Source organism: Protopterus annectens, chromosome 1.part0 (assembly GCF_019279795.1).
Source record: "Protopterus annectens isolate FY-2018-M chromosome 1.part0, PAN1.0, whole genome shotgun sequence".
Classification (NCBI taxonomy): Eukaryota; Metazoa; Chordata; order Ceratodontiformes; family Protopteridae; genus Protopterus; species Protopterus annectens.
This window is the reverse complement of record NC_056725.1, coordinates 856,159,531-856,176,271: the sequence shown is the minus strand read 5'-3', so window position 1 is coordinate 856,176,271 and position 16,741 is coordinate 856,159,531. Positions and strand designations below refer to the sequence as shown.

The following is a 16,741-nucleotide window of genomic DNA, read 5'->3' as shown; positions in this document are numbered from 1 at the left end:
CATTACTATTTCCATTTTATCTATAGCTTATTGCAAATGCAGTTGGAACATTGACAATAATAGGCTAGTCCCCTTCCAGCATTATATACTGATGATTTAATAGCATACCTAACAAAACCCAGTGTTGATCTAATACACTTATTTCAGCTATTGGGGAAAGTGTTCTTGTCCTATAAAAAAAAACTGGGGGGGGGGGACTTTCTTTTTACAGATGGTAGCCACTCAGAAAAATGCCCTTTTCTTAGCAGGCCAGGCTGTGTTAAGTACCCCAGGGTCAAACTTAAGGAATCTATTGAAGGTACTCTTCAGGAAACATGTAGAAAGCTTGTAGAAGAGTAGGGAACTACTTTGTAAATGGAAATGCTTTTCCCTGGATTTGTTGCAGAAAATCCAGACAGTAAAATTGTTTATATTTCCACTTGTCCTATATGCAAGTCAAGGCCTCTTAGTTATTCTCAAGTACCTATCTTAAAGAGCTGAATAAATGTTTTTGGACTTTGTATGGGCTAAAGGGAAGCCTAGAATTTCTTGAGATTCTCAAACTTCTTTCCTTAAATGGAGAATTGGCTTTATCTGACTTTGCTAAATTAAAAACCTTGTGCGTGTTACTATGCCATCAAAATATCACTGTTTAGAAAGCTATATTTGCAAGACGTTTGGGGATTGACACTGTACAAAATATTAACCACTAAGCAACTAGCTATTAAGAACAAATGGCAATAGAATTATGGCAACTAACTAACAAGGTGCTTTCTGAGACTAACACCTGTAACTGGATAGACGATTCACTTCCAATAAAAATTTCAAGGTTCTGAGGTATATTTCTATCTGGAAACATAAAGGGGGATTTGAGCAGTTGTGTAGGTTTTTTATACTGGGAGCACCTACTGGTTGCAGGTGTTAACATGCCGTAGAAGCTTTTAGAAGAAAAATTTGGTGACAAAGAAATATGACTTAATCCAACAAAATTGTCTATAGAGTTCCCTACTTGGATTGGCCTAAAAATATTGTGTGACTTGTAGATGGTGAGGAGTGGCACTGGAAATTGGAATGGGTTAGTAAGTAATGTATATAAAATTACTTTCTAGATAATTAAGCACATTACATAGATTTGTCTAGGCATGACTGTATTGTTAATTCTTAATGGTACCTTTCTATAATTATTTTTTTTTCCTTTGAGACATAATGTTCTAGCAAGGTTTAAAATCTTGATTTTTTATTAATTTGGATTCGGGTTTTTCTGAAACCCTAATATATTGTTTCCTGTGCTTATTGCTTCCAAGTCAAACAACTTTTCCTTAACATTGACTGCATCTTTTGTACAGGATGTGTTTTTTTTTTCTAGTTTTAATTATTTTCTCTGTTTCCAGTGACTCTTCTTCCTGAATAATGCAGTCTTTTTGATATTACAGTAAGAGATATGTTCATGGTTACCAGTTGGGGAAATACATTTTCTATAGCATGGTATAATGGTTGTATTGCAGATTTAATTCTTCATTCACCAGGTTCTGTTCTATTTTAGTTTTAGAAATTTGGCTTTTTCTCTTCTCTCCTCCTAGTTTTCTATCTTTTATGTATAACGGGGGAATTCATTCATAAATGTTACTGTGAGGTGTATGGAAGGTGTACACCACAGAGTACGCTTTTTCAGTCCAGAGATAGTCCTCCCATATTGCTTTGCATAAAGATGTGCAGCACCATGTTGGGCCATCTCTGTGGCCATACTAGAGCCTAATGAAGTGGCCTGGGGTAAAGTTGTATGCTAATTAGCCATGTGCTTTCCCCTGAGAGAGAGAATTGCTGAACTGCATAGAGTAGTATGGCTCCTGGCCACTGGTGGTAATGAACAAAGGACTGTGTTCTTCATGGTATAGGTACATGCTGGAGATTTTAGTGGTAAAGTACTATTACTGTGAGTGTGTGTGTGCATGCTTTTATGTGAGAATGGGTGCATGAATGCCAACAAGTGGGGATGGGCTGTGTGTTTATCGAATGAATGTGTGAGGAGGGGCAGGTTGGGGTGGCTGTCATACTTCCTCACATTCCTTTACTAATGAGCAAAGCCTGAAACATTGGGTTTGGAGGACCACTGGCCACCAGAGGCAGCTGCATAGATGTGGATTTGGGGAATACTAAATGCCAATGATATCTTTACAGATGTGAGTCAAGGGGGAAGCACAAGCCACCAGGAAGACCTGTTACATTGGATGCCATGACACTTACACTAGATGCCCGGGATATTTTACTTAAAAAAAAAAAACTGTGGAATACAGAACCACTAGACATAAGTGTACTATAAGTATCATGTTTTAAATGCACTACGTGATTCCAAATCTGTGCCCTCCTACTTCTTACAAATGTAATTAGTCCTCTTCACCTCTACTAGATACCAGGGAATTTGATGTTAATAAGACTTTTATTGTTTTAAAGTTGTTTTAAACTACAAAAGGGGAAAAGGCTTCAAACCCTGCATCCTTGTCACAGGATACCTCTAGCATTAACCCATTGTGCTAATTATGTTTGTGCAGCAGATTTTTTAACATGTGATGAGGATCGGTGGCACTATGCAATGCATGTAAATAAGTTATAACGTAACAAGGAAGAGGAAAGGGGCCTTTAGGTATACCTCTTTACCTCGCCACACATGCACAAGACATCACAATAAAGCCAAAAGTAATGGTGGAACAAATTGACGGACTGATGATACTCCTGCAGATTTAGATGCTTGCTAGTATAATAACACTTTCACTACCATGCATTTACTGAAGAACGTTAAGTATGAAACTCTGTATGGCATTATTAACTAATTGTAAAAATACGTAAATCATCAGGCAGTGAAAAATAAGACATTCAGGATGTTCTGACAACATAGGGAAAGGTGTGAGGCATGTTTTTTGTGCGTCTTACTATGTATTTGTGTAGGAGAGTGACTTTGGGATGGAGGTGCCTGCTGTGCTATCCCCATCATGATGCAGTTGCCACTGTTTACTACTACAGGAAAGGTCTGCTCTGTACTAGTTGTACTAAATTGTGATTTGGAGCCATGCAATTTAGCCAGTAAGGAAGTCTTTCCTTATTGCAGATAATGCATCTTGGAATTGCAAACTACTCCATAGTGGTAACAAGACATTTTTATCATAACACTTAATGGGAGTGGTGAAATTCTTTATGAATACCTGAGAATATATTTTTTCACAAGAAACAATTTGGTTGCAGTTTCTGATTTTACTTTTTTAATGAAGATTTAATTTTATCAAATTTGCCATGTTTTAGTTAGTGCACAATGACTGTGTTTATTTTTTTCACTAAAGAAAAAAATCAGTTTTCAATTTCTTGGTTACAAGGTCCTTAATTTGCAGTCATATATTACAGGATGCTAGTGAATGTTTTTGAGTGTGGACCTGTGTGTGGCTGAGTGTTAAGTGCTGCTCACTCCTTAGTAGCCATGTTGCTTTAATGCTCCTTAAACAGTGACATTTATAAGAGATGGCCTAAGAGAAACACTACGCATTATAAACTTTGGCACAATTTTAGGGTAGCTAGTGAAGCTAAGTGGTGTCTGTAATAGTTCAAAAAGAAATGGAAACAACCCTACCATGGGGAAAAAAAAGACGCAGACACATGGCGAATATAGAAAATTTCACACAGGCATTCAGAGGCAGAAACGGAAAGTTATAACTTAGGAGAAAAATTCAGCTTCAGTTTGTAGTCCCATTAATTGTTTTATGGTGTGGGTCAGGATTCTAAGAAGGGGGAATAGGTAGCTTCCAAAATATATTGCTGCACTTAGAATAAGGCATTTGATACGTGCCAAGAAAAATACGTGGAAATAAAATATCGCTTAGAGGGATTAATGAGTGGGGTGCCGGGCTGGCCCTATGCCTAGAACTTGACAATCTTAGTGTGCCATGCTTAGAAAGGCACTTCCTCCATTTATTTTTAGAACAAGATTTCTTTACTTTAAGAAATTGCCCTACTAAAAAAAATTTGGCCTGTGGCACAGTGAAGGCTGTAAGGGGGGGGGGTGCTCTAGTCCACTTCATGTTCATGTCAAGTTTGTTATGGGTGTAGAGATCTCACAATCAGATCTAGGCATGAATGTGCTTGAAGTGAAACTTTTGTTTTAAGTCAAGATGAGAAAACTGGACAAAATCAGGGACATTTTACACATCTTGAGGACTGGCAATGTGAGTAACTGTTGCTATTTGTGAGATAATGCTGGCAGTAATAAACCAGATAGTTTTGATAATATTTTCTGGCTTTGTGATTTGAGATTGCTAAAGAGAGGTTTGGCACAATGGGAAGTGTTATTACTGTGTTTTTTACACTGGCAGTGATTAACCAGATATAGTTTGACAATATTTATCTGATTTTGTGATTTGTGTGAAACAATGTGATTTGAATATATTAGGCTGTGTGACAACTTTTTGTGGATTGTGGAATATGTTATTACTGGCTTTTACAATAACATTAGCAGTGATCAACCTCATATATTTTTAAATATTTCTCGGCTTTGTGATTTTTGTGTGGAGAGTGTAATGTTCCTATTTTTTAGGCCTGATTTACCCCTACACAGGTTGTCCTATTTTTGGAGGTAGACTACACTACCAACATACTAGTGCAACAATAGAGAGCACACATCTTTCATCTCCTTTTTCTGAAGCAGAAATGAATTACCTTGTGTGGAAAAATTTTACAATATGGTTGCCTAACCTCCATATATATTACACTGTCTCCTTGATAATGTGCTTGTCTTTTCCCATCATTTTTTTATTTCTAATTGCCTCTTCCCTGAGCCCCATCTAATCTAAATTGGAAGTGGGAACAGTTATGTTCTATTTAGTATTACAATTAATGCTGATTAGATGTCCAGATTTTTAGCTGAATGTACCTGTGTTCCAAGGGTCTTTATTCCTGTTTTCAGTGTCTGTAATCGAGAGGTATGCTGTGAAGGTGAAATAATATTATACAGCCAAAAGTGCTTGGTTGGGGTGGGGATTGCTGGATGAAAGTAAATGACCCACTTGTCACTTGCTCACTTTAAACTGTCACTACCTGGCTTTGTAGGGCAATGCTGTCTTTTTTGGAGGAAAATGATTAGTTACCTACTGTTCTTTGCTTGTGTGATTGTGAAGCAATGTGCAATACATTAATGTGTGCAATACATTAATGTGTGGCAACTGGTACAATGATGAAATATATTACAGGGTCATCCTCTTATCGCAATCACATGTCCAAATTGTCCATAGAGGTGGCTATAACTTCTTTGTGGGGGCTGCCTGGATGAAAGTAATTGACCCTATTGTCATTTGCTCAGTTTGACAGTCATCTGTCAAAGAATTAGGGATAACTGCATCACAGACATTCAGAACTTCTGGGGTCTGGTGCCCCCCAACAAACACACACACCAAGGCTGTATAAGTAGATTTTGATAAGGGCTTGGTAATCAGTTTCCTCTTCCATAAACTCCCCAATCTAAAACCAGCCCTGCTGGTAAGTGTACACCGAAGGTCACTGTACTTACGTGGAGGGATGGGGGCAGTGTCATTTCTTTTACATTCCTTCCAAACCTCTGAGGTTATGTCTTGTGTTGAGCTGCGGACAGTGGGGTCATTATTTCTTTAACTCACAGCAGACCACTATAACATGTATAGGAACACTGCACTGCTTGCAGAAGCACCTGGTTGGAAACATTATTGAAATCATTTTTTTCCCATTTTCCTCACAATCAAGCATTTGCATATACAAGTGCATTATCTTCTAGGGGAGAGTAGATAAGCATGCTGTTTATATATGTCTGATAGCAAATGCATTAAGCCCTATTTGCTTTTTTTTTCAGTTTTGTCATAGTCTGACATCAGAGGAACATACAAAAGGTGACCCTCTTTTGGGAGGTAGAGGGTGGTGTAGGGCATGTTTCATATAAATAAGATAGCAGCAGAAGCCTGAAATATGATTGGCATTTGTGCCTTAATTTTAACCCCAGTTTAACACCAGAGGGGGATACACAAAGTGACTACCTATTTTGAAGTCTGGGGCTAGGGAGCAATTGAGAAGACATGATGTGTATGTATATTCAAAAGCATTGTCTTCTCAATTTATTGAGAACTGGTGCATTTTTTTAGCTTTGAGCATTAAAAGTTGGACACAACTTATTTCTTCTATGAAATAAAAAAGTAAGATTGAATTTCTTTTCTGCAAGCATGATTTTTGTTTAGGCCATCATTGTATCAAAAGCTTGGGGAAAAAAGTACTGAAATGCACCTCAGAAAATCTATAATCCCATGGCTTCTTGTACCTAGATGATTCCGTAACTCCAGTCTTGGTCAGTTAGGATGTGCTGAAAGACTGCAGGAACCCCCCCCACCACAAAAAAAAAAAAAAACCCTGCACCTCAGAGCATCTAGAACCATTGTGCCTTAATTCATCTGTCCTGCTAACATTTATCAGAGTGTAGAGTCTTAGTTGGATAGAACATGGATGAATGAATAAATAACTGCAGGAAAAAAATAAGAGAAATACGGACTGAGAAAGGAGGGAGAAAAAAGTAGTCTGGAGTGTGATTGGACCTAAGCATGATGGGGGACCATGTAGCCTTTCTTCATAGGCTGCCAGATTACCTAAGGCTGGCCATGGTGGGGAGTCACAGCAAATGCAATAGCCTCACATTTGTTTATTGGTCAGATGATAGAAAGTATAGTTTCTATCTAATTAATCAACTTTAAATCCAATCTTGATTTTTATAAGTGATAACAGTGTGTAATCTGAGACTGTTTCTGCTGTATAGTGTAGAAATCGACCTTGTACATAAGCAAACTAAACCTGTGTTTCTGTTTTCCAGTGTTCTGGGGCTCTTACTTTAGCCATGCTATTGCCTGGAACAAGCACATTGATGATGAAGATGTGATGCTTCTTACTTTTGAAGAACTGAAAGAAGTAAGTTCAAAGTATGCCGTGTGTGTGTGTGTGTGTGTGTGTGTGTGTGTGTTGTGTGTGTGTGTGTACACCATGCCTCCACTGTCTGAATTTTGCCAGAAAATAAAGATATGAAATGTAAAATAACAAGGTGCCATGAATAATTGATTTCCTTAGAGTTCACGTTGTCCTGTGCCATTGCTAGCCATTATGTCATCAGCCAGTGACTGCAACCATGATTGTAAGTGAGCAAAGGAAGTATGACCTTTTTTCCACTTTTGTCTTGAGTATTTTGTGGTAAGTCAAGTTTATGCAAGTGAGGCAGCCTAAACAGGTACAATCTACATGCCAAAGCATAGAAATGAACAAATTGGTTTTGTGTTGGATAGGCACAGTCTTGTAGAAATGGGCATTCTTACCATGGTGTCAAGGTTTTAGAAGCTACACCAATAATTGGGAACCAATCATAGGAAATAGAGAGGATGAACTTGATCAATACTGCTGCATAATGTACTGTCAGAGCGTGACATTAATTGCAATACATGTGTGAAGCATTTCTGCCCTTGGTAAGTCTGTTTTTGCAATCAGCAATCTTTGGACCAAAAAGGAACCTACCTGTCTTGTAAAGCAACAAACACAAAACCAAAACACATTAATGGGCTAGTGAACTCTCTATTACAATGTTAGTACTTTTATTTCTTAATAGCATTGTGATACAGATCTTACTGGGCAAAGCCAACCTCAATGAGGTGCACTGATAAAAATTACAGCCTGTTTTGTTAGCAAAGACCACACCGGTGATTCACTATTACAAGTGTGGGCTCATCTCTGACTTAGTTGTGTGGTTTATGAATGTACACAGGTATCACAGCCTCACAGCACCCACCTTAGAATATTGGAGGTGTGGAAAGTTGTCTCTCTCTAAAAACTGTTTTTGAAAATAACATTCTTGTGATTTTCAGTGAGTAATAACAGGACCAGTCTGCTTGGTTCTGTGAGGTATGATTTAGTGGATTTTGTATGATGAGATGTTGTGTAACTGGACTGCAGTTGCTGCAAATGAACAGATAAAGGGAAGCAGACAGAAAAACAGGCTGCTATGCCAAATGAGACAAGCTTTGTCTGTTCAGTCACTGGGGACCTTAAATGAAACTGGGGTTATAGCTACATATCTGTTGGGCGCCTGCCTTACTGAGGGGTGTTTGCATTGCTGCTAATTATTTGTACCATTGATTATAGCTTTGTTTTACTTGTCTGATATGCTGTAACTGAGCAGGTTGAACTGTTCTGTGCCTCCCACTGCCAGGGATTCCCAGCAGTGCCATAGTGATGCAGACTGCACAGACAAGGAGTATGGAGGCATCACCATCTCACATGTCATCACCTGCTTTGGACCTGACTGATAGGCAGCATTCAGTCCTGCATTTATATTCACTCACTCTGCCCTTAATACAGAATACCCTTTCGGCCTGCAATTGTTTACTCTTACACTGACCGTTGACTGTGCTCTCTACACCTGGCAAAAATCAGTGCATGCCTCTAATATGCTGCCAGATGATGTTTCATGTTGGTTATGTCATAGCACTGTATTAACACTTGTGTGTATGCATTTTGGAATATGGTTGGATGTACATAGCATGGTCTCCCTGGTGCCATGCAGGTCAATGTGTTCCAGGCTGTCTCTGCTACCTCCTACTAAGCACTACTTGCTCGGGGAAAGTTCTGCCCAGCTTTTACTACCTGTGCAGTTTGGAATGTATCAGTATCCTACCCATGGGACTGGTTATGTGGCACTTAATCTTGCCCCTTTTGGTATACATACTTCTGCAGTACATTTGATTCAGGCTTCTCTATGTTAGGTTTGCCATTCTTTACTTAACTGCATTTTACTCCACCTGCACTTAACTGCAACCCACTGTAGCATAAATTAATGATGACTGATTTGGCTTGTGCTTTTTCTCCTTTTGTTTTGTGCCTCCCTATTTACATTTATGTTTTATGCATTATCTATTATAGTGGCTGTAACAGATGGTAACCAGTGCATTGTGCACCTCCCTCCCAGTACTCTCCAGGCTGCATCTCTGCAGGGTGATATTAGGTCATCCAGCAAAGGATGAGCTGGAGGGTTTCCTGGTGCCCTCTGGTTAGTATTCGGTAGGAGATGTAAGCTTCCTATCAGTAGGTGCCCGGGAGGGGGGGGGGGTCCCTGTAAGTTGCCGAACAGTATTCAGAAGATCTGGTGACAGTTTGGACCAGCAGCTTAATACCCACAGTGGCAACCTGGAGCACATTCTCATATGGCAGTCACACAGCTGCCTGGCCATGACCTGGAAATCAACCAAGGGTGGGCCCATTCATGAATGGTGGTCACTGAGGTGATTGACCTTAGGCTGGATACAACACACTGCAGTGTGGCAGTCAGCCATCACTCTGGTTTATCCACTGTCATGGTAGTCCCTGTTGTAATCACCCATTTCCTTCCCACTGAAATATTTTTTTAGATTAACCCTCATTTAATAAAAAGGAGTGGAAAAATTGCAGGTCTAGAAATAATTTGATTTGCTATGCTGATGTACACAAATGTTTTTGCTTGTCTGTATCAATGCAACCTATTTAATAACCGAGGCCTAACAGTGGGAGGGCATCTGCCTCCACAGTTTCCAAAATAATGATCGCTTAGGAACAAAGACTACTGGTGGAGTTGGTGTAAATGTTCATAAGTCAGTGAAATCCAACATGATTTTGCAATCCTTGCAGATGAAATCATTGGTGTTTTTGGAATTCCAGGATTACATCTGATAATATTTATATTGTTAAATGACATGTAAATGTCAACCCTCATGTTATTGGATGGGTTAAAGGTTGGTTGAATGGATGGTGAGTGAGTTAAGGTACAGGGCCAATACTCTAACAAGGTATAATATTCTAATTGACGAGGTATAACATCTGGCTTTCCACAGGTGTTGATATTGAGCCTGATATTGTTCAGTTATGTGTTCTGACATGTAGTCAGTATTGGGTTCTAGAATTTGCTGACAATATTGAGGTCTGTGTTTATTATCTAATAATTTAACAAGTACTATGTCCTGCTGATATGAGATTGAATATTCATTATAGTGAAAGTGGAATCATGTTTTTGAACCAACAGGATCAGAATTTAGAATCCCAGTGGCAAACTGTAATCCTAAATAAAGTTAGTGAATAAAAGGATGTAGTTATAATAAAAATGTGACCTTTAAGATAAATCCTTTAAGATAAATGCTAATATTGAAAAAAAGAGTTTGGTGTGCTTAGTTGGAATGCCATAACCTCTTATTGTATATTAAAACTATTTATGTCTTATGTTAGACCAATTTTGGAATACAACTCATTAGTTTGTACTTCGGCAAGAGTTGATTTGTCATGGAGAGTATACAAAGGAAGTTTATTAAAATGATTAATGGTTATAAACACCTTTTTATAACTGACTCAAGTTGGCTGGGAGGTAAACTGTTTGGCCTGTAGGATACATGTTGAGGAATTGAGTTGTTGTAAACGGTGAACTAATTCAGGCAGGCAAAAATTTGAGGTAGCAAAGTGGACATCAGCTGTCTCTTCACCAGTGAATGGCCTACTTATTAGAGCCATCATGCAGCGTTGCTTCTACTGCAGAGTTGTTATTTGGCTGCATTGCACTACTACAACAGAGCTAGGTGGCCCTTTACATTTCTGCAGAAGTGATTTTTTTCCTGAATCTTGTTTGATATTTTCTCAGGATTCCAGAGGCTTTGTTCTTCAGTCACACAATTTTTTGTTAAGGAGTTAATTCCTTTAATAGTTGTGACTTTTTTCCCCAAAAAGTAGTATGTATTAGGATGAATGGCTAATAAGGCACAGTCACAATTATTTTGTACCATATTAACACTGATTTTTGGAATGGTAATGAATGAAAACAGTAAATAGTATTATAGTTAGAAATGGACAGTTGTAAAACAGAAGCATTCCATACTATTTTTTGCAGTTCATCTTTTTTTTAACAACTGAATATACCAGCATAATTGGAACAGCAGCACACAGTATTTATGAATTGCACATCATTACAGAAACAATTTTGTCTTTTGTCAAATAATTCATTATTGCTTATAGTCCTCTGTCATTGTGATTAACATGGCTGCAATGTTTGAATTAAGTATTTAGAAGAAGAATTTGACATACATCTACCATCCCAGTACCCTTATGTAATTTGTCATTTACTAACCTCAGGGTATGCACAGATCTTGGCCCTTCTTTTTTGTCCTCTACACTTGCTTCTCTGTTCCAGTCACCCATGAACAAAATAATTTCCTCTTGAAACACAATCATTGCAGACATTATAGCTCTAAACCCACTCTTCTGTCTTGGGGGAAAGTGTCCACTAATCATACCTCTCAATTGTCCAGATTTTTGCTTCATATTTTTGGTCTGTTCCTCATAAAAGTTGCGATTTTCTGGCAAATCATTAAGGATTGAGATCAGTAAATATTGAATAATGAGAGACATTTGAGTTTTAGGATTCATATCCTTCAGAAAATACACAATAATCCAAAATCTGTTATTCTAACAACTTTCTAAGTTTATAGGAACAATATTTAAAATCTGTCCCTATTTTTGGTCCTTTGTCCCCCCCATTATTTCTGGCTTTGTCCAGATTTCGTGCAATGAGAGTTTGAGAGGTATGTTAATTGCATGTCTTTCCCACATATAATCTCCTTTCAGATCTATAAATCTGTCTTGCGGATCCTTTTAAAGTACCAGTTATCCTCCAAGGGCCCCCGCACTAGGAGAACTGTTCCATTTTGTATTCTTTAATCGCAGTTGCAGCTCCCGTTTCCAAATTTCATTGAAGCAGCTTGTCATGTTCCTCTTTTCCCTAGCCTTCCTGTAGGGTCGATCCCTTGCTTGTTTCTGCTTTGCTTACTGAAGCACCCTATTCCTCTTTGTTGGTGGCAAAGTCCATTGGCATTGACATCATCAGTCTCATCGTTTTAAGTTTTGGAGGATGTTTCCCTGTATAATTAAAAACTTTATTCCATTTCAGTATCTTAAGAAGGCGTCCACCAAGCCCATTCTAACCTCCGCCTGGTACCATGTTATATTCGTGGATAACATACATTAAAGTTTTTTTAAAGTTCTGCTGTAAGCTCATTATCAGTTGCATTTATTTTTACTTTTAATATTATATTTCACATTACCTACGTGTGCCACAGATAGATCATTTTTAATCATAAAAAACTGACACAGGTAAAAAATGGGATTTAAAACTCATAGTTCTGACTTCAGTATATAGCTCATTCATCGATTTGTAGGTAAGTACTAAGCCCTTGCAGGCCATTTTAAGACTATTATCCATTTTAAGACTAGTCAAGTACATTTTTGTGCTCAAAATAACTTTTATCCAATTTAGTTAGAGATTGGCCTTGCTCAACTCCTGGTCGAAAATTATATATCATCCCGAATGAGAATAACTGTGATCATACCATAGGTAATTTGAGGGGACTCATGCATGGGATAAAGCATTTAGGAGCTGACTCTGTCCATTAGTAGTACAGGGAGCAGCCTGGGGTAAATTCTGTTTTGTCGGTTTCCCATCCGTATGTGGCTGGGGAGTCTGCTCCACAGCAGTGGTATCCTCTGTAAGATATACCTCTCTCCGAACCATTCTATTGATGTTGCAGATAGAGTACTTCTGATGCCATTTGACTTGCTGATGTGCAATAAATCCACCAGTAATGGGTCAGAGAATGCCTTGTATGCAGAGCTGGATCCAACACTAGGCAACCTAGGAAGTTGACTAGGGTCTACTGGCTTTGAGGGGGGGGGCAGTGACCGGGTGGCTACCACAACATTTAATTAAAATAAAAAATTACAGTTCTACTTTAAGGACATACATTACATTTCTTCTTTAAGGATGCACTCTGTGAGTGTCTGTAGTCTGTAGCATCTGTGCGTGCATCATTAAACACTGGAATTTCAGACAGATGGGATTTTTTTAAGCATGCAGAATTGCTTGCTATTGTTCCTTTGTCAGATGAATGAAAGAGAGAAATAAGTGAACATGGAGAATGGGTTCATAGGTGTTGGGGCCTTTACAAGCCTAGCTATAGCATTACCCTGGCACTGTGCCACTCGACCTTAGTTCCCAGTGCCTCTGTCAAGCAGGGCCACTGGCGTTATCCCCGGGGTGAATTTTCTATTTCCCATCCACTCATCAAGATTTCTCTTGAAGAGGGTCAGCGAGGTGCTCTGCTTGACATGGATGGGAAGTCTATTCCATAGCATGGGCAGTCTCTGGGTTATGAACCTGTCCCTCCAGTACATTCTGTTGATTGTGGTAATGAGGTTGAGGTCTCTGGAACATGCGGTGCTGAGGGATTGGGATTTCTTTAGATATAGCATTTCTAACAGAGCTGGGTCAGACATGGCTTTGTAGGTCAAGCAGAGATCGCCTCTAAGTAGGCGATATGAGACAGAGAATAGTTGTAGTTTTTTTGAGTCTGTCCATATAGGACAAGTGTTTAAGGCCTAGGATCCTCTTTGTGAGGTACTTTTGTGGCCTCTCCAGTTATTGCATGTGTCTAGTGAGGTACATTCCAAATGGGGCATTGTACTCGATGATTGGCCTAATGAGGGAAGAGTAGAGGGAGACAATGACCTCTTTCTTCCTGGATGCAAAACTGTTAGTAATGAGATGTGCCACATAGAAGGAATTTCTGATCACAGTGGCAATGTGGTGATCAAAAGAGAGGTTGCTGTCAACCTGTGTTCCCAGATCTCTTATAACACCTTCTGTATTCAGTGGACTACCATTGATGTGGTAATTCATGGGAACTGGGTTTTTCCCAAAGAGGATGACACATTTTTTGACATGGAGCTTAAGGCCATGGTTCTGACACCAGTTGTTGGTCACAGAGAGGCCATTCTGTAGGATGTCAACATCACTTGGGGAGTTAATAATAGCTTCCAACTTGCAATCATCTGTGAACTTTGTCAGCCAAAGTCCCTTCTTGTTGGCCTGGACTTCAGAGAAGTAGATATCAAACAGGAGAGGACCCAGGACCGAACCCTGCGGGACTCCACTTGTGACTAGTCGGCAGTCTGACTTGGAGTCAGCTACTTTCACATTGTGGGTTCTATCTGTGAGCCAATTTGCAACCCACCTAGTGATATAGGGGTTGATGCCTAGCTTAGTGAGTTTTCTATGATTCCTGAGTTGGGAATGGTATCAAAGGCCTTGGCCAAATCAAGGTAGGCTGTATGAACCACCTTGCCTTCATCCACAGCTCTGGTGACTGACTCAAAGAAGTCAACCAAGTTGAGCAGGCATGAGCAACCCTTCACAAAAACAAACCGTGTTGGTGAGAGGTAGATGAGGGTGTGGGGGGGGTGAGTTTGTGTGTAATGCCCCAGTTAGGGATGGCAGGTTAGTTAACTTATTCAGGCTCAAACCTTGTACCTCTATTACAGGAGACTAGAGTCTGAGTTCTCTACACCAACTATGAAGTTGTCCTTGGAGGTGCATTTTTTGAGGAATGTTGAGTTTCAAGGGAAAAGAAGTTTGCTGTTGCCCATGACAAGTCTGGTTTCAATGTGTAACTTTTTTATTTATTAAATAGCCATCATCAGTGTTTGTGCTATAAGATCTAAAACCAGCATTAGTAGCATACTTGTTTTTGGTGCAGAAGGCTGTGGGTTCTACTCCCACACCATGTAGATGGACTACTGATATTGTATTGCCCTTTATGGGGGGTGGGGGTGGGAGTGCTACGCTCTTGTCTGTGTCCTCCTTTGGATGAGATGCCTAGTAACTATGAACCTGTTTTTGGTTTGACAGCAATCCCATATTGCATATTACAAGCTTAACATTAAGTAACATGGGCAATTTATTCTTCGAGGGCAGCAGGTAGTGAATTTGTGCATGAAACAAAAATGAAAAGTTATTTGTCAGCAGCAACCTCATATCTCTTTAGTGTGAAATTGTTCATATGACTTTTACTTCTGCAGAGATTGTGCACATTGACTGATACTGGTGGGTTGAATTGTTCTGAAATGGGTAGTTTTGTCATTATTGGTTCATACATTTTTTTATTGCTTAATGGAAAAAATGTTCAACATTACAAATTTTAAACACACTAACTAATGGTGCTGTATTTTACAATGAACATAATGGTAATAGACAGATGATGGTGCCTCAAAGAATACAAGTATATATGCATGGTCCTAAAATATGTAAAAGAGGCCTATGGTTTGAAAACAGCCCAAAGGCAAACTTGCCACTGGTCAGATGCGATTTCTTTGATGTGGGTTTCAAGGGCAGTGAAGCTTACTGTTCATGCTATGTCATCGTGAGACTGTATTGTTATGTTTAGCAAATGGCTATCAGTGTTTGTGCTATAAAAATTGAAATAAAAGTTTTAAATATCACTAATCATTGTAGAAGTAAAGAAGAAAATGGGATACATGCTGAGAGGTTTTGAACAGTGTTTATGGTACCTGGAGAGAAATAACCAAGTAGTGGGACAGTGGAATGGCTGGAGGGGGGTGGGTTGACTGCTGTGGGTGGGTAGGGCCCTGATCCATTACCCTGCTTCGGGCCCATTTGACCATGATCTGCTTGTATGCCAGACACAAGTCACCTCTTAGCAGTCTGTAGGATACTGAGTATAATGAAAGGGCTTTGAGACAGTCCATGTAGGGCATGTTTAGGCCTTGTAAGGTATGTCTGTGGGCATTCCAGTTGTATGTGTCTGAACAGATACATGCCAAAGGGGTCATTATATTCAATAATTGGCCTAATGAGGGCTGAGTAAAGGGGGACAATAACATCCCTAGATCTAGACACAATCCCTTTGTTTATAAGCTGTACAATATAGAAGGACTGTCTTACAATAGACATATGTTGATAAAAAGTTAGGTCACTGTCCACATAAGTTTCCAAATCCAGAATCACTGGGTCAACTCTTGAGGTGTATTATCAATGTGGTAGATGTCCTTCCATTTCACTGTTGCAGTATTTCTTAGAAAAGGGATCCACCGCCGAGGGTGCCCCAATGTCCAGCCAGTATACCAAAGCCTTTAGGTTGCTTAAGGTATGCCGTATGTCACATGCATGCTATCCATGTATAGCGTAGAGCATAAAGGTGACATCCGGACAGACCATCCTCAGAACTTCCTTGCTACCAGTTCGAGTTTTTGATCATCAATGTGAATGCCTGCTTTGTTTGCTTGTTCACCAAGCTTCCCTGGAGGTCTTGCAGACGTCCGCTTTGGATGTTCAGGGAGAACTGCGGGCTGATCATAATTGAAGGGGCTAGGGGTGTTTCTCAGATTTTGGCTAGGGAGGATGTACTGACTATGATTGTAGAATGCAGTCTGGAGTCTGAACCTTCTAAGTTTACAAGGCAGATGTCCCTTTGAAAAAGAAACAAACAAAAAAAAAGAGCATGTTTCTCTTGCTCCCAAGGACCCTCAGAGTGGCAGAACTTCACTCTGGCGTTATTTAATGCCCTTATGGTTTTGAGGTCTCCTCAAGGAGTTTCTGTTCCTGCTCCACCTTGGTCCTCTACTCCTCCTAAAAGAGCTAGGGAACAGGATTCCTCCGAGAAGAAAGCAGATTCAGATGAGGAATTCCTTGCTTATTCTTCCCATTCCTTTTTCTTTGGACTGTGGCTCTGAGGAAGAGAAGTCCACTAGTCTTGACACTCATTTTGAGAAGCTTTCCTCTGGGGGGGGGGGCACAGTTTCCAGAAAGATGGAACTTTTTAATCGGGAGTGTGCTCAGCTTTCTGAGGTGCAGAAGTATTACAAGCTT

The 16,741-nt window shown here is 39.5% G+C and overlaps 1 protein-coding gene across 2 annotated transcripts in view; it reads left to right on the top strand.

The window, feature by feature from the left end:
* Positions 1 to 16,741, top strand: part of LOC122795392 (sulfotransferase 6B1-like) — a 527,554-nt gene that overhangs the window by 460,554 nt on the left and 50,259 nt on the right. For both annotated transcript variants that reach the window (XM_044063681.1, XM_044063682.1), the window contains exon 5: positions 6,842 to 6,936. In XM_044063681.1, coding sequence (XP_043919616.1) covers positions 6,842 to 6,936 — 95 coding nt within the window. The remainder of the gene's footprint in view (positions 1 to 6,841; positions 6,937 to 16,741) is intronic.